General features: G+C 41.6%; 1 protein-coding gene across 1 annotated transcript; it reads left to right on the top strand.

Annotated features, from left to right (window-relative positions):
* The first annotated feature begins 142 nt into the window (after nucleotides 1-142).
* On the top strand, nucleotides 143-17494 carry Nudt21 (nudix hydrolase 21). Its single transcript, XM_051169118.1, has 7 exons — nucleotides 143-397; nucleotides 6132-6332; nucleotides 6998-7061; nucleotides 10519-10608; nucleotides 14318-14393; nucleotides 15526-15640; nucleotides 17246-17494. The coding sequence occupies exons 1-7, from the start codon at nucleotides 282-284 to the stop codon at nucleotides 17265-17267; spliced, it is 684 nt and encodes a 227-aa protein (XP_051025075.1). The 5' UTR covers nucleotides 143-281; the 3' UTR covers nucleotides 17268-17494.
* Nucleotides 17495-20496: the final 3002 nt, after the last annotated feature.

The raw sequence follows: 20496 nt of genomic DNA, 5'->3' as shown, positions 1-20496 counted from the left end.
CAGACTACCACAAGGAGGCGGGACGTATACACAATTAACCAATAGAAGATCAACATACTGCTCCAAACCGCCAGCAATTGGCCGAATGGTCGCGGTGGAATGCCTCCCAACTTCCTGCCGCCGGAACGTATTCACTTCCGGCGTGCGTTCGCCTCCTCTTGCTCTTGACTGTTAATGGCGGGCGGCGGCTGCTGAGCGGGACGCAGATAACCGCTGCCCGCCCCGCGGACGTCTCCCCTGCCCCCGCTTTCTGCACGTCGCCAGTGTCGGAGCTGTTCAGCATGTCTGTTGTGCCGCCGAATCGCTCGCAGACGGGCTGGCCCCGGGGGGTCAACCAGTTCGGCAACAAGTACATCCAGCAGACCAAGCCCCTCACCCTGGAGCGCACTATTAACCTGTAAGTGTGGCGCGGCCTCCCTCACGCCGGATGCTGTATGATCCTTCCGGGATGCGCGCTTTCTTCTTTCCTAGACCTCTTTCTCTCCCCCGACTCGGCAGTTTTCTTATTTTAAAGAGAGGCTTGTTCTCCCTTTCTCTTTATTCGGTCAGGCTTAAAACCCACGTTTGCTTTGAATTCTTCATAAAATGTGCGTGGTTTCAATGTATTGTTGGTGTTTTCATCGCACATGTGTTTGTTTGAAATGAATATCAGTTTTGTAGGGTGTACATTTCTTTTAAAGTAAGTTTCCCAGATTTACCTCTAATGGCCTAGGGTCTCCTCTCTCTCCTCTCTCTTCTCTCCCTTCTCTTCTCTCTCTCTCTCTCTCTCTCTCTCTCTCTCTCTCTCTCTCTCTCTCTCTCTCTCTCTCTCTCTCTCTGTGTGTGTGTGTGTGGTATCCACAGTTTATTCATTTTCGTGCTGTCTGGTTTACCTCTTGCATTCGAATGTCTTGTCTACCGATGTGACATCATCATCACAGGCACCTGGTAGACCTAGATTGGGAGGGAGTACACACTCTGCTTGGTGTACTTTGAGATGGTGGGAGGTACCTTACATGTTGCCCAGACAGCTAGTTTGCGGGCTGTTTTGTTTTCAACGCACCTTTTTCTTAAGCAGATGATTGTATTCCGAGATCACTCTCAAAAACAAAAATTTTGCTATAGCAAGAAATTGGGATTGGAATATAGCTCACACAGTGTTTGGTACCCACTCCCCAGTGTGGAGCTGATTCTAATGGGAAAAAGTGACGAGTTTAGGCTATGTGTTTAAAAAGCGCAAGATTTTACTGATAGTGGTGTTTTGGAAAGTGATCTTAGTGTTTCTTGGTTTCATATTTCAAATAAATGGACTTTACTACCTAAAACCAAACGTGACACGAAATTGAAAATACTCTTACTGATTTTGGCAAAACACATCCTGGCTTGAAAACTGAGATAATAAAAATCTGGAAGTAGCTGACAGTTGTGTCTATGCAAATTAGCTTTGATCCCAAAATACACAGTAGCACTTTAATTTCCTGCCACTTAAATGCTTATAAGATTTCCACAAAATGGAGAAGGCAATTGTTCTTTTGGGGGGGCGGCGGGGGATGTTTTAAGACAGGGTTTCTCTGTGTAGCCCTGGCTGTCCTGAAACCCACTCTGTCGACCAGGCTGGTCTGGATGGCTCAGTGCTCAAATTAAAATCAAACGCTGCTTAAAAATATGGATGAGCTTGGGAAGGGGTTGCCTATTATGTGCAGTGCCTCCAGATTTCTGTCTCCAGCACTTGAAAAAAGTAAAAACTGGAAGCACAAGTTCTGCATTACTTCAATGATAAGCCAGGACCATTGGTTTTATTTAAACTTTCCTTGATTACTGAGTTACCATGAGGCCATTGTGTAGAATTGTATATAGATGTGCTTTCAGCAAGATGTTTTACTGGTTGTATATGTTACTTTTCACTTCCTATGTAAAGGCAGTGTTAAACAAAATTACTGTGCTGTGAACTTGAGTTGACTTGCGTGAATTACCTATTAAGTGGGAAGTAAATCTTGGTTTCATCAGCATAGTTCCACCTAGGAAACACGGGGTAGGTGCTGTCGTACACACAGTGTACACACATGGCCAGGCGTGCAGGTGCATACTGCTTTGAGATGCCCTTAGTGTGATGTGGAGAATATGCTCTTTGTGGGCTGCTGCTCCAAATACACAGCTGAAAATTCTAACATTTCACTCTGCTGAGATCCTGTGACGTAGCAGATAGCCCCTGCAATAGAAACTGGGTTGTGACTGGTCTCAGTTCTCTCTAATGCAGGTTGGGAAAGCCACATGTTAGCACATATAAAGCATTGTATAGTATATAAAGCTGTGTATAGTAACTTCTTTCTAATAATGGCATTAGATGCATTATTGGATCTACTGCAAAATTATTATCTTTAACGTCCCATAAAAATGCTATATTATTTTAGAGCTACATTGTTGATGCTTAGAATCTGACTTGTGGAATTAATGCTTTTCTTTTGGCTACTTTGATTTCCCCTCTCAAGAACTACTGAGGAGAGTATGTAGTTGTCGATTAATGTCAAGTCTTTTGTGCGTGTTGCACATGTGTGCTGTATGCATCCATGCAGATGTGTGCACTCGGGTGTGTGAGGTGTGCCTGTGTCACAGCACACATTTGGAAGTCAAGACAATCCTTGGTGTCAGTTCTAGGATCTCTCTTGTTTGACACTGCTGCATCAGGCTGACTCATAAACTTCCAGAGATTTTTCTGTCTCTGTCAGCCAGCTTGCTGTAGGAGCACTGGGATTTCAGGTGTCCCTACAGCAGAGGGCTTTGCATGGGTCCTGGGGTTTCAACCTCAGATTCACTTTGCGTGTCAAGTGCTTTACTTGCTGAGCCTCTCCCCAACCCAGGTTAGTATGTGCTTGCAGGTGTGCTGTGGGCATGCATATGCAGTATAGGACAACAGTAGGTATTGGTTCCTACCTGTAGAGAGTGTGTGTGTGTGTGTTCGAATGCAGGTACTCACGATGGTCAGAGAAGAGTGTGGGGTCTTTTTGAGCTGGAGTTGCAGGTGCTTTGACATAGGTGCTCTGAACTAAAATCTAGTCCTCTGCAAAAGCAGCAGCAAGTGATCTTAACTATTGCGCTGTCTCTCTCCAGCTCCTTCCCACTCTTTTTTTTAAAGCAGTATCCCTTTCTGTCCTGGGATTTGCTGAGTAAGCTAGGCTGGTTGTCCAGGGAACCCCAGGGATCCACTGTGTTGTTTGGTTTTGGTGGGCACTGGAGATTGACTTTAGGTCCTCATGCTTACCTGAGTAGCACTTTTCTGTCTTCCCAGCCCAGTAGCAAGGTTGTTATTGTTGTTTAGTTTTATTTTGGTAGATGAGCTGCTTTGGGATTAGCCATCTTCAGTCAAGACATCCGTACTAAAACAGAAAAGCCTCTCAAGGAACTGCAAGGTAGAATGTGTGGTGAAAGATGAGCGTGGACTTTAAACTTTAAGGAAAACTTGATCTTTACTAAGCAAGATGGAGTCTTTAACATTTTAAGTCATTTTGGGTTCTAGATAAGGAAAGAGTCCATTCAGTGTAGATATGATAGGCGAAGGACTGAAAGGGGAAGAGTACAAATAGTGGATAGGGTAAATGTAGAAGTCTTAAGGAGGCTCAGAAAAAAGAAAGCCAGTCTAAGCCACTGTGACAGTGCATGCATCCTCAGTACTTGGGAGGGAGAGGCAGGTGGGGTCTCTGTGCTCAAGGCTAGCCTGATCCACAAGTGAGTTCCAGTCCGAGGAGGAGGAGGAAGGGGGAAGAAGAGGAAAAGCTGATCTTAAAAGAACTAGACAAACTTGCTAACTTGTGAACAGAAAATAATTGGAGCAGGACTGTGGAAGACTAAAAACTGAGGTAGATGTAGATCCCTGGCTGGTCACCCAGCAGCAGACGTTGACTGAGGGTGGTAACATTGCAGGCTGGAACTGACTGGTACTGGCAGTAGCTTCCGCTGATAATGGCAAGCTGAGGGCCCAGAATTAAATTGCTGGTGGCAGGCCAGTGCTGATAGCTTCTGGGCAGGGGCTTACACCTCTTACAATAAGCAGGGGTAGAGCTGTTGGCACTTAGCGGGGACTTGCACTGATGATGGCAAGCGTCTAGAAAGGAAAGGAAAAAAGGGAAGTACACAACTTTGATCCCAGCACTCAGAAGCAGGCAGATCACTGTGAGTTTGAGGCCAGCCTGGTCTACAAAGAGAGCCCAGGACAGCCAAGACTACACAGAGAAACCCTGTCTCAAAAAAAAAAAAAAAAAAAAAAAAAAAAAGAGAGAGAGAGAGAGAAAGACCACATACACACTTGATTGAGTAAGACAGACTCGAGCAGGTAGGTTCCAACAAGCTGCTTCTTATAAGCTCTCTAACTTCTCACACACACATTTACACATTGGGTAGATGGAACAAACTCCAAAGAGCAAGTTTCGAGAACATTTATTATTTCTCCCACAGCTTATATATATTCCAGTAAAATCTTTGAAACAGTGACACATGCCTTTAAACCCAGCACTCAGGAGGCAGAGGCAGGTGGATCACTGTGAATTCAAGGCCAGCCTGGTCTACAGAAGTGAGTCCAGGACAGCCAAGGCTACACAGAGAAACCTTATCTCAAAAAAAAAAAAAAAGAAAAAAAGAAAGAAAGAAAGAAAGAAAAAAAGAAAAGAAAGAAAGAAAAAAAGAAAAGCATGTTCAATACCTTCACATGATCAAATGTTTTACATATTATGGGTGAGAAACATGAAAATAAGTTATTTCCAAGAACCTATATACATTTATAACTAAGTAACTTGTTATATATTAACAAAGTAATCTTATAAAAATCTCAAAAGAATCAAAAATACAAACTTTTATATAAAAAACAGTCAACCATTTTTACTTAAAATCTTTAAGGTACACATCTACTCATTAATAATTTTTATTAATCACAACAGGAAGCTTGGGGCAAAAATGAGTACAAGAAATCATCCTGGAGTCATGCCAGCCAGTGCTAACCTGGGCTGCTGTTCTTGCTTACTTCCCTCAACATGTCCCTAGCTTTACTATTAAGAGAGTGCTTTTCTGAACTTCAAATTGTTCTCTAAGATTTTCTACATCGGAGCCGTTAGCAAAAACATCTTTACCTAACCTTGCTAAACTATCTATTTTTCCCCAAGATCTTCTGTATGAGAGCCACTTGCAAACTCTTTACCTAACCTTGCTGCCAGTCTGTTTTTCCAAATTCTTTCTAAAGGTCACTGCTAGCAGTCTACATCTGTATGTGCTTTTCAAGGTGGTGGTCGATTCTTTAATCTGCTCCAGCAGCAATGCCTGAAAGAGTTCAAGCCCTGCTATTGTGAGGGCCAGTGATACTGCCCGATGAGGGGCTGGAGGCCTTAGAGTTGTCATACAACTCTAGATTAGGAGAGATGTGGTGCCCACAGGGCAGGCAGAACTATGCTCCATAACAGCATAAAGTCCTCAGGACATGTAGTCCTCAGGGCTGAGCCTCTCCAACACAAACCCGTTGTGTTTGTGCTAACCAGTAGGCTGCATTCCATGAGTTCTAGAGCTGTGTTACTGTTCTTCTTGCATGGTCCCTGACAGGAGACCAGTGAGTGGCTCTGCAGGTCAGGATGCTTGCTACCAAGGCGGATATGGTTTCAATCCCAAAACCTACATGGTGAAAGGAGAGCACAGGCTCACACAAGTTATCCTCTGACTGCTATAAACATGTCATAGAACACTGTAGATATACGTTTACAAAGACACATCAAAAAATAAATAAAAAGGAAGCGTTTAGATGTTGATAGGTAGTGGTGGTTCAGCATATAGGAAAAAAGAGATTAGCTGTTAGTGCCAGTTGGTTAACAGAAGTTATAACTAGATTACTTAGAAGAAACAGGCTGGCATCAGCACCGTGAAATGATCTAAAACTAGTGTAGATAACCACTTGGCTAAGTGTTACAGGGACTTTAGGCAGTACTGTCTGCTTAACTCACGGGAACCAGCAGCAGCACTCTGATCTTTGCTTTTTGCTCTCCTAGCTGCTTATGAAGCTTCAGCTGGCCTTCTGAGCACATGGAGTTTTGCCCAGGGTTTCTATATATGTTGTTTTGAACTGTACTGGTAAATAAGACCATTGTTTCTCATGCTCAATGCTTGTCTTTGGTTCACAGGTACCCACTTACCAATTACACCTTTGGTACAAAAGAGCCCCTCTATGAGAAAGACAGCTCTGTTGCAGCCAGATTTCAGCGCATGAGGGAGGAATTTGATAAAATTGGGATGAGGAGGACTGTAGAAGGAGTTCTGATTGTACATGAGCACCGGCTTCCCCATGTGTTACTGCTACAGCTGGGAACAACTTTCTTCAAATTGTAAGTAGTGTTGGAAATTAGCAGCAATACAATGGCTGTGTTAATGCAGCTCAAAGTACAAGTTTAGCCCTTAGTTGTTTAAACAAATGCTGTGAAAGAGTCTTTCAAGAAGAGTCATGTGCTTATTTCTTTTCCAAAGTATAAATCTGCATGTTTCTGTATATTGTTGATATCCTTGAACTAGATTAGTCCAAACTCAGTTTCTTGAAGTGATGGTAACGTTGTTTCATGTAGCTTAACCACTTGAGTGCATAACTCTTTAAATGTTTACTTGCCCACTGACCAGATTGTGCCAAAAAGAAAGGCCTCAAAACTAAGCTGATGTTCTTGAAAAAAATGGACCATTCCTTAGATCTAAAGAATGTAATTTGTTCTCTGGGCATTTGCTAGACTCCGTTATATATGGCTTTCCTATGAGGAGGCCACAGTGGGTTGCTGGGTGGTGAGTGTGTTTAATATTGTGTTTTTCTGTTTAAAACAAGGATTGTTTACGGCAGTCCGGTACTTAACATTATGAGTTTAACTTTCCATCCTATCCCCCACCTTTGGTCCTTGTTCTGATTTGAAGCGTGTCTTATTCAGCTATAGCAGTGATGATTATTGTGTTCTTGCTATTATCCCGAATTGTGTGAGATTGAAAGCCAAAATTCTTAACCTTTATACAGACCTGGCGGTGAACTTAATCCAGGAGAAGATGAAGTTGAAGGACTAAAACGCTTAATGACAGAGGTATTTTTCTGTTTAACTACTTTGACAATTCTGTTGCCCAGTGGAATACCACCAGCTTAACTTTGTTTGTTTTGTTTTTTTGAGACAGGGTTTCTCTGTGTAGCCCTGGCTGTCCTGGACTTGTTTTGTAGACCAGGCTGGCCTCAAACTCACTGCGATCCGCCTGCCTCTGCCTCCCAGAGTGCTGGGATTAAAGGCGTGCACTGCCTCTCTCTGCTTAATAATTGAGTTTTTAAATGTCTCGTAGAAGTACATTTAATTTGAGTAGTTAGTAGTAGTAAGTACAACTTAAATCTGAATTAGTATAATATTTATATTCTGCAAAATAAATGTGTCTGTGCACTTAGTACTTGGGAAGCTAAGGCAGAAGGATTACCTTGAGCTGAAGACCACTTAGGTTACATAGTGAGTTCTAGGCCAGCTGTGCCACAGAGGGAGACCCTGTTGCATGATGAAATAAAACAAAATGTTGATGAAACAATAATAATAAATTGCCTTTTTGGTAGAGTTTTCAGGAAAAAAAAAACAGAGGAAACCTACTCACTTTTCGTCTGGTTCTTTTGAAAACTACCAAAAAGTCAGGAGAAAGGTACCTTTTAAAAGTATAAATTCAGTAGTATTTAGGGGATGCAAAATAAGACATTAACAGAATAATAAATAAATAATAAGTTTGAAAGTGCTGGAAGGTAATTGTGCACACCATAACAGACCTTATAGAAACTGTAGCTCAGCAGGAGGGTAGTCTGGAATGCAGCAGTGAAGCGCAGAAAGGCTGAGGAATTGCCCAGGCTCGGCTCCCAGGCCAGTGGGCCCATGTGTGAGCTGGATTGGTTAAATATGTAAAGGCTATATTTATCTATCTACATTGTCTTTCCCATGAGCCCAGCTGAGCAGGGACTGAGTGGTGGCTGAGTCTCTGTAGGATTTGAGTCAGCCAGCATTTAGCAGTAAAAGTTTAGAAGATGGGGAGAATATTCGGAGTACAGCTGTGAAGTAGCACTGGGTAGAGGGGAGCAGAGTAGTAGAGTCCTCGGGTGAGAGAGCCATACTCTGGGCAGAAGGCTGCAGATGTCTGCCTTGGAGAGAAAACCTAGGTCATGTTATTTGGAGTTTTCTAAAGAGGGAGCATAGCTGTGTCAAACTCCTGGACCTAGTGGTGTCCAGTACTTCACTGTGTCACCCTTACTTGTGCGCGTATAAGTGTCACTGGCTTGTGGAGAAATAAGGTCTAAAACAGCAAAAGAATTCAGCAGAAATGGAAGCTAAATAAGTCACAGGAATTACAGCTTTTTGGAGTCACAGAGGAAGTGCTGCATCTGTGAGACGAGAGGCCCTTAGAAGACTAGCAAGGTGGTGGCATGGCCAGTTAGTAAGCTTGCCCCTATCTGAGTGGCCTGGACTTCACCTCCAGAACCACTTACAGGAGGAGGAAAAGAACTGACTCCAGAGTTGTCCTCTCATTTCCACATGTGCACTGTGGTACACTCACCATGCAACACAGTGCACAGTAATAAAACATTAAAAAAAAAACTCAGGAAGTACTTCAGATCTCCTAGAAGTAAAACAGGAAGCTCAAAAATCTGAAGCATGCCCTCAGAATTCTGAAAAAATATAATTTCCATTACCAGAACTCTCTAATAAAACCATAGAAGTAATTATTTTAACACTTGGAGAAATGTCAAAACTGTGTTATGTCTTGTACCTTTTCTCAGGAGACAGTAGAAAAAGGTTGCTTCTAAGATAAAGGACTAAGGTAGGGATGAAGATAGAAAAATCAGAACATGTGGTCCAGAGCTGTAGGAGAAAGGCCAGAGAAGGCCCCGGTGCCAGCTGTGAGCTGGGCTGTGCAGAGCAGGGCAGACTGGTGGGGGAAAATGAAGACTGCTTTCTGAACTGAAAACACATTTGAGCTCTCAGATAGGGTGGGAGTAACCCTAGTGGTAGCAAATGAACTGCAGCAGTAACTTGAGAAGAGAGTTGTCCAATTCAATTTAATTACAGTTTACTAATTGTTTCTGTGAAGGTAGTCATTAGTTTAAATACTGAATATTTCTTTAATCAAATTCTGATAACAAGAGGAGGAGGGGAAAAACATGGATGAGCATTATAGTTTTAGTACTTAAATTCTTTTTTAAAAAGATTTATTTCTGTATTATGTATACAGTGTTCTGCCTGCATACCAGAAAAGGACACCAGATCTCATTACAGATGGTTGTGAGCCACCATGTGGTTACTGGGAATTGAACTCAGAACCTCTGGAAGAGCAGCCCGAGCCATCTGTCCAGTCCCTTTAATAGATAGATTCTAACCTATAATTGATGTAGGTAAATCTGTCAATCATTACCTCAGCCAATTAATCATGGTTCTCATTAGTGGTGAGTCATAGTGACAACATGGCCTTTTGATATGACATGATTTGATTTGATACAAGAATGGCATTTTAGGAAGCTAGAGAGATGGCTCAGATGTTAAGAGCACTGCCTGCTCTTCCAAAGGTCCTGAGTTCAATTCCCAGCAACCATATGATGGTTAACAACCATCTCCAATGAAATCTGGTGCCCTCTTCTGGCCTGCAGGTAAGTGTACATGCAGGCAGAACACTGTATACATAATAAATAAGTAAATCTTTTTTTAAAAAAGGCATTTTACCTCTATTGTCTTCCTTGCCAGAATCCCAGTATCACTGGGTAATACTAATCAAAATCCTTACCTGTGTTCCTCAAAACTGTCAATGTCATCAGAACTAACAGAGCTGTCTAGAGCAGCCTCAGGGAAAGTAATGACTGTGTGTGTTGTATCTTCAATGGGATCCTAGGCCTGAAATGGCCATTAGGTACCGAAATTAAAGACAACCAAAAACTGTATGGGTTTCTTTGGTATAGTACTGATACACTAGTTTGCCAGACGTACTATACTCATGTAAGATGGTAACATTCTGGGAAAGGTGTAGGCATTGTGGAGAGTTTCTGGCCCATCTTTGGAAGGGTTTTGTTTTGTTTTGTTTTTCAAGACAGAGTCTCTCTGTGTAGCCGTGGCTGTCCTGGACTCACTTTGTAGACCAGGCTGGCCTCGAACTCACAGCGATCTGCCTGCCTCTGCCTCCCAAGTGCTGGGATTAAAGGCATACGCCACCACGCCCGGCCCTTTGGAAGGATTTTTAATGTATAAAACTATCCTAAGACAGTTGAAAAACAAAACAAAACAAAACAAAAAACATTTAAAGAGAGGCAAATACTGGGGAAAGAACTAGGAACTGAGTCCTGCAGCCAGTTGTGGGTAGGACAGAGCTGGGAATTACTTTCTTACTCTTCCTTTGTAGTACCATTTTTGACCAGTGAAATGGGTGTATAACTATGTATGATTGTTTGCCTACATGTGTTAGGAGTATCACTGAAAACAGTCCTTACACAGAAGGCAATTCTTCTGTGTATATTCACTAAATCACTACTTTTCACAGATACTGGGTCGTCAAGATGGAGTCCTGCAAGACTGGGTCATTGATGACTGCATTGGTAACTGGTGGAGACCAAATTTTGAGCCTCCTCAGGTCAGTTTTCAGTTGTGTTTACCAGCCGTTTCGTAAAGCAGAAACCTCACTTAATTCCAGACATACAAAAATGATCAGGGCCAATAAGACAGCTCTGTGGGTGTGCTGCCAAACTTATGTCTTGAGTTTGATCCCTGAAACTCACATGATAGAAGGAGAGGACAAATGCTGTGGCGTGTGTGACACACACACACACACACACAAAATCAGTGGAAATTTTTTAAAATAAAGAATGAAAAAATAGCCAAAGTAGATCTTGGCTTCCCATTTCTTATTCTCATTTTCTTAATTTTGACCTAAAAAACATTTTAAAAACCAAACAGCCTTTTTTCTTTCATGTGTATGAGCACGTGTCTGTCTGTATGTATGTGCCTGCTGCCCAAGGAAGTCAGAGAGAGGGAACTGGAAGTGGAGTTGGGATGGTTGCTAGCTACCACAGGTGCTGAAAGTGGGACCCTCTCCATCAAACACACAAAACAAACAAATGCAAATGTTTAAAATTTAAAGATCAAAGTACATCTTGACTTTCAATTTCCTTTTCTTAACTCCTTAATTTAAATTTAGAAAACATTTACAAACCCAAGCAGTGTTTCCTTTTATTTTTATTGTTTGTATGTATGCATGTCACATGTGCTAGGTAGCCAAGTCTGGCCTTGAACTAGTTTACCTCTACCTCCAAAGTGTTGGGATTACGGTGTGCTGAGACAGTGAACCACAGGGCCAGGACGATACTGTTCGGCTGTTGTTTTGCTTCCTTTCGAGGTGTTGGGATTGAACTTACGCATGCTGGACTAGTTCCACCCCACCCCTTTTCTTCTATGAGAAAAAATTTTAAAACCAAAAAGCTAGCATGTAAATCTGAAGAGTGTCTGGCTGTCCTACCCGGATAGATGAGTGTTTTATCTTAAAACTTTGAAAAAGATAAGCACTGAATCAGAGCTGCTTCCTGTTGCTTGAGGGCAGTTCTGAGTCCTGGGTCCTCTTCAGGACACATTAAAACAAATGGAATATTAACATAGTTTTTACAAGTTCTAATTTTGAAAAAAATGGCTCTATAGAAATGCTCTGGTTTAAAAAAAAATACTGCCTTGTATTTGGTGAGAGGAAGTATTGTAGTGTAGATGTGCACATAAACAGTTTCTTTAAAAAATAAAAAAGCTGGGAATGGGACCCAGGCCCTTTGTGTGCTACCATGGAGCTGCATCCCCAGCACAGAAAAGGATGCAACCACTCTCATACTGAAGTCATCTCATCAAGTATATAATCACTGTTTTCATATGGGTATCTCTATGTGGTCCTGGCTGTCCTGGGACTTGCTTACATAGACTGGGCTGGCTGTGAACTCAGAGATCCTCCTATCTCTGCTTCCCGAATGCTGGGATTTAAAGCATATATCACCATGCTTGGCTTACTTTATTATTTTTAGTTTTCATATTTGTTTGAATTAGGATAGTTTCTGTCGCTTTTACCTTGACAGGGGTTATAACTCTTTTCTCTTACCCTTGCAAATCATCTTAAATAAAAAAGGCTGCCTTGTGTTTCAATCACCAATATCATCTATGTATTATAGAATGTACACTTTTCTTCCTAAATGTTTCGTATATTAACAAATCAGTTGGTTGATAACATTGGTGCTCAGATTTTCATACTTTGGCTAGTAAAACAGCGTCTTACAGTTGGACAGATCAAAAGTCCTATTATTAGAGAGCTTCTTTTTATAACAGTATGTTCCAGGTCAAGTGTTACGCAATATTGGCCAGGCAAAAGGTGTTCTGTCCTCTCATGACTGCCTGTACAGCTGAAGACAAGTACACAGGGCTCTGGACAGCACATCTGTGACCTGGCTTTAGGAAGCAAAATTTCATACACAAGTGGTGAAGTTGCTACTTCAAAGATATGTGCAACAGTTCTTCTAAACAGGCTTTGGTTCCATTGACGTTCCTTAATTGGAAGAGAAGTGCTCAGGGATAGTTCTAGAAGTCTTCCAGACTGTCTTCTGAATACCCTCCCTTATCTCCTCTGCTGTGGCTCTCTGGCTAGTCCTTACTTCACTGAAGTGTTGCCCTTGGCCCTGGAAGTGAGGATATAAATGGCGTGCTGTGTGGTTATTTGCTTTAACCCACTTTTCCTGTTTTTACTGGGTGTCATTGTGGAAAAGTATATCATATTTCCTTGTCTCTGCCTTTTCATATCAGTTGCATCAGCTTAGCTATTAAGAACAGAACTGGAGAACAGCCTTCTAAAAAGGGGGAAGCAGCAAATAGAAGGAAATTATTTTGTTGACTGTGGGCCACAGGTGGTTTTTCAGTTGTGCTCTTTGAACTACTTCTCACCTCTGTCCCTCACTGTTGATACTCTGGCTTTCAGACAGACCTGCAAAACCTGGGTCAGTCGCTTCAGTTCCTTTGTAGGTAGGGGTAGTGCTGGGGTATAATCATCCTCAGTGAGCACTGGTTGGGTCCAGTGAGGAGCAGAGATAGAGAGGAAGTTATGAGTAAGCACTGAATGAATAGATGCAGCTGCAGCATGGCTTCACTCAGCTGACGTGCCAGCTTCTTTTTTATGATTTATTTTTTAAAATTTGTTCATTTTATATCCCGATTGTAGCCTCCTCCCTTGTCACCTCCTGATCCCACCCTCCCTCCCTTCTCCCTCTCCCCACTCCCCTAGTCCTCAGAAAGGGGAGCCCTCCTCCCCTAACATCTGACCTCAGCCTATCAAGTCTCATCTGGACTGCCTGCATCTTCTTCCTCTGTGGCCTGGCTGCCCCACCAGGGGGAGGTTATCCGCAGATGGGCTCCAGAGTCCATGTCAGAAGTAATCCCTACTCCCTATATTGGCTTTTTTAAAAAATAATTATTTTTACTTTATGTTTATCGATGACTGCATGTATGTCTGTGTGGGGTGTTGGATCCTGGAGTTACAGACAGTTGTGAGCTGCCATGTGGGTGCTGGGAATTGAACTCAGGTCCTCTGGAAGAGCAGTCAGTGCTCTTAACTGCTGAGCCATCTCTCCAGCCCTAGGTACTAGTTTGTAAAATGAAAATTCCTATGTAAAGTGAGTGTGATAGTTATACATTTCCCCCCTGCCCATATCAAATTGCTCTCAAGCAGTAAGTAGTTTCTCTAGTTCTTTTTATCCCTTTAATTTTTCTAAATATTCTTTCTGTTTTACCCAGCAGTTAGGTTCTGCTCATCTGGCAGAACTCCACTTAGCTCATTTTTGTTCTTAAAGCATGTGCCATGTGAATGGGGGGGTAGGAGGAAGGGGCAAAGAGCATCTTGGCAAATACCTCAAAGGCTTCATAGTTTTCACAGAGTAAACATGACTGCATAGGGATTCTAGGGTGTTTTAGTAGCACAACTTAAAACAGCAGCAGCAACTTTTATTAAGACCAAAACTTGACTGTGTTGTAAATTTCTCTAGCCATACATTCTTTGACTGGTGGATTTACTACTTACTTCATGTGTGTGAAGGCACTGACTGTATCTGTTAGTTAGGTAGGTATTCGGTCCAGTAAAGGGGAATGACACAGCAGTATACTACCAGCAGTGTACTAGGACGTGTCCATGCATAGAACTAAGCGAAGCCATGGGGTATGCGTTACAGTAAGACTGTGTCTGAAGTTAGAGAGTCTGATGATTAAGACATGAGGTGTAATGAAGAGTGGGGCTTGAATCCACAAGTCATTCTCATTTTCTGTTTTAGTATCCATATATTCCTGCACATATTACAAAGCCCAAGGAACATAAGAAGTTGTTTCTGGTCCAGCTTCAAGAGAAAGGTAAGGTGTTTGTCTAGAAGGCAGCCATCTAAAAGCTCTCGCAAAGTGCTCTCTGAAGTTCTCGGCTTGTCTCGTCCAGTTTCCTTGAACAGCTTTAGGTTCACTTTGAGACTGAAATCACTATCACACTTATGCAAAATCAACTACTTTTCGTTTTGTGCCAGTCATGGTTTAGGGGGAATGAAATCAAACTAGAGCTTAAAATAAGAGATTGTTGTATTTTTAAAAAGTCTTCAGAGTGTTATGTTTCAACAGGTAACTGTTCAATCCTAACTTCCCATCCCCACACACTCCCACCTAAAAAACATCAAAAACAAAGAACAAAAATTCCCACAAGATGGCATATAAGCTAGACTGGCCTTGAAGCCCTTATTTGGGATTACAGGCTTTCTTTTACTACCACCCATGGCATTGTTTTTTCTTTTTTATTGAGACAGATTCTTGCTGTATACCTCAGGCTTGCTTCCAAATCAATCAGTCTTTCTCTCTTGGATATAGTGTGCGTGTGTGCCTGCCTGCCTCCCTCCCTCCCTGTGTTTGGGTATGTGCAGCACATGACTGCAGGTCATAGGAACTAAACTCCAGTCCTCTGGAAGAATAGCAATTGCTGTTACTTGCTGAGTCATTTTTCTGCCTGCCTGCCTCTCCCATCTCTCCTTCCTGTCCTCCCGTCCTTCCTCCTTGACTGAGTATCCTTAGGAATGCTTTCAGTGACTTGTAGCTCACCAGTTAGGTTAAACTGGCTGCCACTTGTCTCTGCTTTTTCCAGCACCAGGATTACAAACACACCATCGTATTGGTTTTGGGGATTGAACTCTGTTCCTCATGGTTGGAAGACAAGCCTCTAAATATTGATCTGCCTGCTTCTGCCTCTTGAGTGCTAGAATTGTCACAATACCTGGCTCCGTTTCTTACAATAGTTTTATACGAAAATTGAAAATTAAGTAATAAACCCACGGGAAAACAAAGAAATTTGGAGCAGGCATGGTAGTGCACAACTTTATTACCTGTACTCAGGAGGCAGAGTTAGGGACATCTGTTCTCAAGTGTAAAATTGTTGATTAATTATGAAGAGAGAGTTAAGATTATATGAAAGGTTAAGGAAATTGAATACAGTTTTGTTTGTTTGTAGCCTTGTTTGCAGTCCCTAAAAATTACAAGCTGGTAGCTGCACCATTGTTTGAACTATATGACAACGCACCAGGATATGGACCCATCATCTCTAGTCTTCCTCAGCTATTGAGCAGGTATGGAAAGTTGAACATTTCTGATGGAACTGTGTAAAACGTCAAATTAAAAACATTTGGAGCCACTTGAAGTGACAGCTCACAAAATTTAGGTCTTAAGGAAAATAAAGACAGTCAATGTATTTTTACATTGTTATGTAATCAACAGACTAAAATATGACTAAAAGCACCTAAAGACCCAAATTAGGTATTTAAAATACAGTGTAGTGATCTACAAAAATGGAGATATTAAAATCTTTTAGTATAATTTATTTTTTTTCTTTTTTGGAACATAGTGTATTTAGGTCTGTATTGGCAAATGGGATGTAGTCCTATAGTTTTATATGAAGTCAGAATTTTTGGGTAAATAGAATTTTTTGTTTTTGTTTTGCAGCAGTGTCTCTCTGCATAGCCTTGGCTGTCCTGGAACTCACTATGTAGACCAGGCTGGCTGAGAACTCAGAGATCTACCTGCCTCTTCCTTACAGTGCTGGGATCAAAAGTGTGCGCCACCATGCCTCACTTAAGTTTGCACTTTCAAAACTGGCTTTTATTAGTTGAGTTCCTTAAAGCAAACTATGGATAAGAACTGCAGCTAAAACAGTTTATTGTGAGGTGGAGCATGGTTGTTATGCTATGAGTTCAAAGCCATCCTGCTCTACATAGTGAACTCTGGGCCATCCAGGGTTATGTAGTGAGACCCCATGTCAAACAAAAGAGAATATGGATTGTGTGCTGGGGAGGTGCTTTAGTGGTTAAAGGTGTGTTGCTTTTGCAGTGGATCTGAGTTTAGTTCCCAGCACGCATGCTGTGGGCAGTTTACAAGTGCCTGGTGTCCCTGGCACTTGTGTTTGCTTGCTCTCTTTTGTGTAGGTTTGAATCTCTTTTTTTAATGATTTGCTTGTTTTTATTTTATATGCATTTTATCTGCATATGTGTCTGTGAGGGTGTCAGATCCCCTGGAGCTGGAGTTAGAGAGCTGTGAGCTGCCGTGTAGGTGCTAGGAATGAACCCTGGTCCTTTTGGAAGAGCGGCCAGTGCTCGTAACCTCAAGCCATCTCTCCAGCCCTTTTCCATACTTGCTGGTAGTAAAACTTTGGACAAGCTCTTAAACTTGTTTGTCATATACTTCATATGCAAATGAGGACAGTAGTTTCCTCTTCAGATTGTAGGGACCAAATCATCAGGCAGGTAGAAGCGCCTAGAACATAGTACCTGGAAGAGTTTACTCCATATTCTCTGGCAGCATCCTAGTCGTGGTGCTGGCTTCGGTGGGTGCTTGGGAGTGTAGAACTGCCTTTGGCCTTGTCACTGATCACCCTTCTTTTGTTCCCCAGTTTGGCCTCTTGTTGTATCAGGTGCACATGAACATGTAACAGTGTTTTAGCCTTCAAGGAACTTTGCAGTTCATAATTAACCAAATTGACATTCTTAATGTTTCTCATACTAAGCACTCAGCTGCACTTGTGTAGTATATACGCATGACCAGTGAGGGCAAACTGTGTCTTAGTATAGAAGTGCTAAGTGTGCCAGAGGAGAGGAGAAAGAGCCGGGTACCTTGTTGTTTAAGGTGGAAACTGTGTAACTAATCCTATTTTTAATAAAAGTTTTGTTTTTTAAATGCAGGTTCAATTTTATATACAACTGAATTCCTGCACACAGAAGTGAAAGAAGCCGTCTCTGTGAGCACAGCTTACACACGTAGAAGAATAATTGTAGAAAAATTTTTGGTTTTCTCTTGTTCCCTAAATTGTCACCTCCTTCCTGTTTGAAGAGTTAATATGAACCAGATATTGGTGTAAACATGTGACAGTGTTTATTAACTTTTGGTTCTATTCATACATTTTTTTGTACAACATTAAAGAAAGTGAACTTGCTATTTGTATTTTTTTTTTTTTAAGTTTCTCATTAAACTCTGAAAAATCTTGTAGTGGAGGATCCTTTTATCCCTGCTTTAGATTGGGGACTGTTAAGACATGATTGTGGTTTAGGTGAGCTGAGATCATGAGCCCTTTGCTCCAGTACGGTTGTGAGCATATGGTCCTAGAGTGTTAGAGCTGCTTGTAATGCCGACTTCCCATTGCTCTGGGGAACTTGATTTCTCTGATTAACTCCAAGGCACAGTGTGTACCAAACAACACTCTAGTGAGTTCTGTTACAAAGAATCCCCAGTCTGTATTATCTGATTAGTATATTTCATAGCTGTCTAGGCCTTCACAAGACATTAAACATTTGGGAAACCATTTGAAGATTAGGTAAGCTGAAAACCATTGGAATTGGTATAAAAAGAGGTCCATCATAGAACTCATTGAAGTATTTTGCTTCATGTAATGGAATAGTGATTATTTGCCCTGCTGTGAAATTGCTTCTTACTGAGCCATGACAAAATGACATCAGGCTTTAAACTCTCAGATTACAGAGTTACAGTTATGGGAATCTGAGGTGTTGTATACATAATAATTTTTAAAAATCATGATTTTAGCAACCAGTAAAGCTTTCCAAGAATATTTTAGAATAGGCTAGATATGGTAGTAAATGCCTATAATCCCAGCACCTGGGTGCCAAATGCGGGAAGATCAAGAGTTACTGGATAGCTGAGATACCTAGCAAGGCCCTCTCTCAAAAAACAATACAAACAATGGGATAGTCTGAATCAACTGGATTCTAGAGGTCAGGACAGGTTTTGTCAGCCTAAGACAACAGCAAATTTAAACGTCTACTATACTGCCCAGTTAGGATGAAATTATGGGGAATAAAGTCTTAGAACAAAGATGGTGGAGGCACATACCTTTAATCCCAGCACTTCAGTGGCAAAAGCTGGCAGAGTTCCAGGCCAGCTGTGGGTACATAATGAGACTCTATCTCAAAAAAAATTTTAAAATAAGTTTTAAGGGCTGGAGAGTTGCTCTTGCTAGGACTTGGGTTTGGTCCCAAGCACCCACGTGGTGGCTCACAGCCACCTGTAACTTCAGTTCCAGATGATCTGACACTGCTGGCTTTGGGCACCAGGCATACATGTAGTGTATATACTTAATGTAGGCAAAACACTCATAAAAATCTGAAAAAGACAAAGGACTTAGCTGGTTGTATAATTACGTATGCTCAGCATAGTTGCTTTATTGCAGACTCGTTGGCTGTAGGCTTAATGTAATGAAAGAAAAGTCTTACAAGATGTAGCAAGTTGTAAATTTTTAATAGGTAGAAATAGGCTTAGTTGGTTCTCATACACTTATGGTAGACAATATTTGAATATTTGGGCAATAGCGAATGTCTATTAGTATATTCTGTTTAGCTTTGACAATCAGGTCAAGAATGGCCGAGGAATTAAACTCATTCAAGTTTATTTAGAGTCATGTCGTAACAACTAACCATGTCCATTCATGGTAAGCACTGGTCTTCATGACCAACAGTGACAGCTGATGTCCTCCGAAAAGCCACTAGTTCCTTGACTACTCTTTTCCCTGGGAGCCAAGAGTTTTGCCCCAATAGTTTGTGTTAGGATATTAACAGTTTCACATGGGTATATTAGTTAAGAGTCCAGCTAATCCTTTAGACTGTAGAGGGCAGACATGGAGCTAGGTTGACTACACTCACCTTCCACAATCGGGCACTCGAGAGATGCTACAGTGGTTTCAGCTGTTAGCCTTGCTGTTTTGGAAAGGTGGCAAGGTGAACTTCCTACCTGTGATTCAGAGATTGCTATCAGAAAGCAGTTCTTAAAGAGTCATCTGACTGAGTCTAATCCACTCTTCTAACTTAAGCTTTGACCCAGAAGTTACTTAAGTGCTTGAGCCAGCCATTCATATTCTGAGACCTTTGATTTAATGCACCTGGTGTTATAACCTTGGGATATAAGGCAAGTGGTTTTAAACAGAAAATTCCTATCCCATAAACACAAAGTTGTAAAGCTTTTTGGTCAGTTACAGTTGCATCCCAATACTCTTGTTTCCTGATGAACAGAGATGAATTAGAGGGGTCCAGATGTTATATTTTCTTTCAGGTATTCAAAGGGAGCACAGGTGTTAAGATCTTTGTCATATGTAACCATCACCCTTAGAATATAAGTCTTAGAGTGTCGTTCCAAGCGTGTATATACTAAACATTGAAAAGTCTTAAAATAAGCCCTTGACCACCTGACATTTTTTTAAACGAAAGCCCTCTTGCATTATTATTTTCTCATTAATGCTAGTAGTACATACTCTATACAAACTAAGTGGCCCTAGAAAATGTTTGAATGAGTAAAGGGAGAAAATGAAAAAGTTTATTCAATTGTTTAAAGCCATTTAGGATTATCTACCCTTTCGGAGAATTGAAAAAAAAAAAAAACCCGCAACTGATGGAGTGATGATGTCTTTCTTTTTTAGAGTAGGCGCACTACCAGCACTTGTGGTGCATGCTTTTAATCCCATCATTTGGGAGAGAGAGTGAGTTAGAGGCCAGCTTGGTTTACACAAGACAGCCAGGGCTACACAGAAACCCTGTCTCAAGACACCCCACCTCAAAAAAAAGTGAACTTAAATGGCACAGAATCTACATTAATTTGTATTTTTTAAAAAAAAAATAGGTATGGGTGTAAGTGCCTGTGTGTACATCTGTGTAACGTGTGTACAGCATTTATGGAAACCAGAAGAGGGTTTCAGGTCTCTGGGACTGGAGTTAGACATGGTTGTGAGCTGCCAAGTGAGTGCTGGGAATCTAATGCCAGTCCTCTGGAAGAGCTGCCAGTGCTCTAAACACTGAGCCAAGTCTCCAGCCCTTCTTGACTCTTCAAAGTGGTTCATGAAGTGTTAATCTGCTAGTGGTCATTATCTCCCAGCGTGCGTGGTTCCTACAGGATGGTCTGTCCCTAGATACTTTTATCATCTTAGTTGTTCTTG

This window comes from Acomys russatus, chromosome 26 (assembly GCF_903995435.1).
Source record: "Acomys russatus chromosome 26, mAcoRus1.1, whole genome shotgun sequence".
Classification (NCBI taxonomy): Eukaryota; Metazoa; Chordata; class Mammalia; order Rodentia; family Muridae; genus Acomys; species Acomys russatus.
Note: the sequence above shows the minus strand (reverse complement) of the source record. Positions and strands in the feature narration are given on the sequence as shown.

Coding starts and splice junctions, on each gene's coding strand:
- Nudt21 (XM_051169118.1), top strand. CDS start 282: ATGTCTGTTGTGCCGCCGAATCGCTCGCAGACGGGCTGGCCCCGGGGG. Junction 7,062..10,518: donor TAAAACGCTTAATGACAGAG/GTATTTTTCTGT, acceptor TACTTTTCACAG/ATACTGGGTCGTCAAGATGG. Junction 10,609..14,317: donor CAAATTTTGAGCCTCCTCAG/GTCAGTTTTCAG, acceptor TTTCTGTTTTAG/TATCCATATATTCCTGCACA.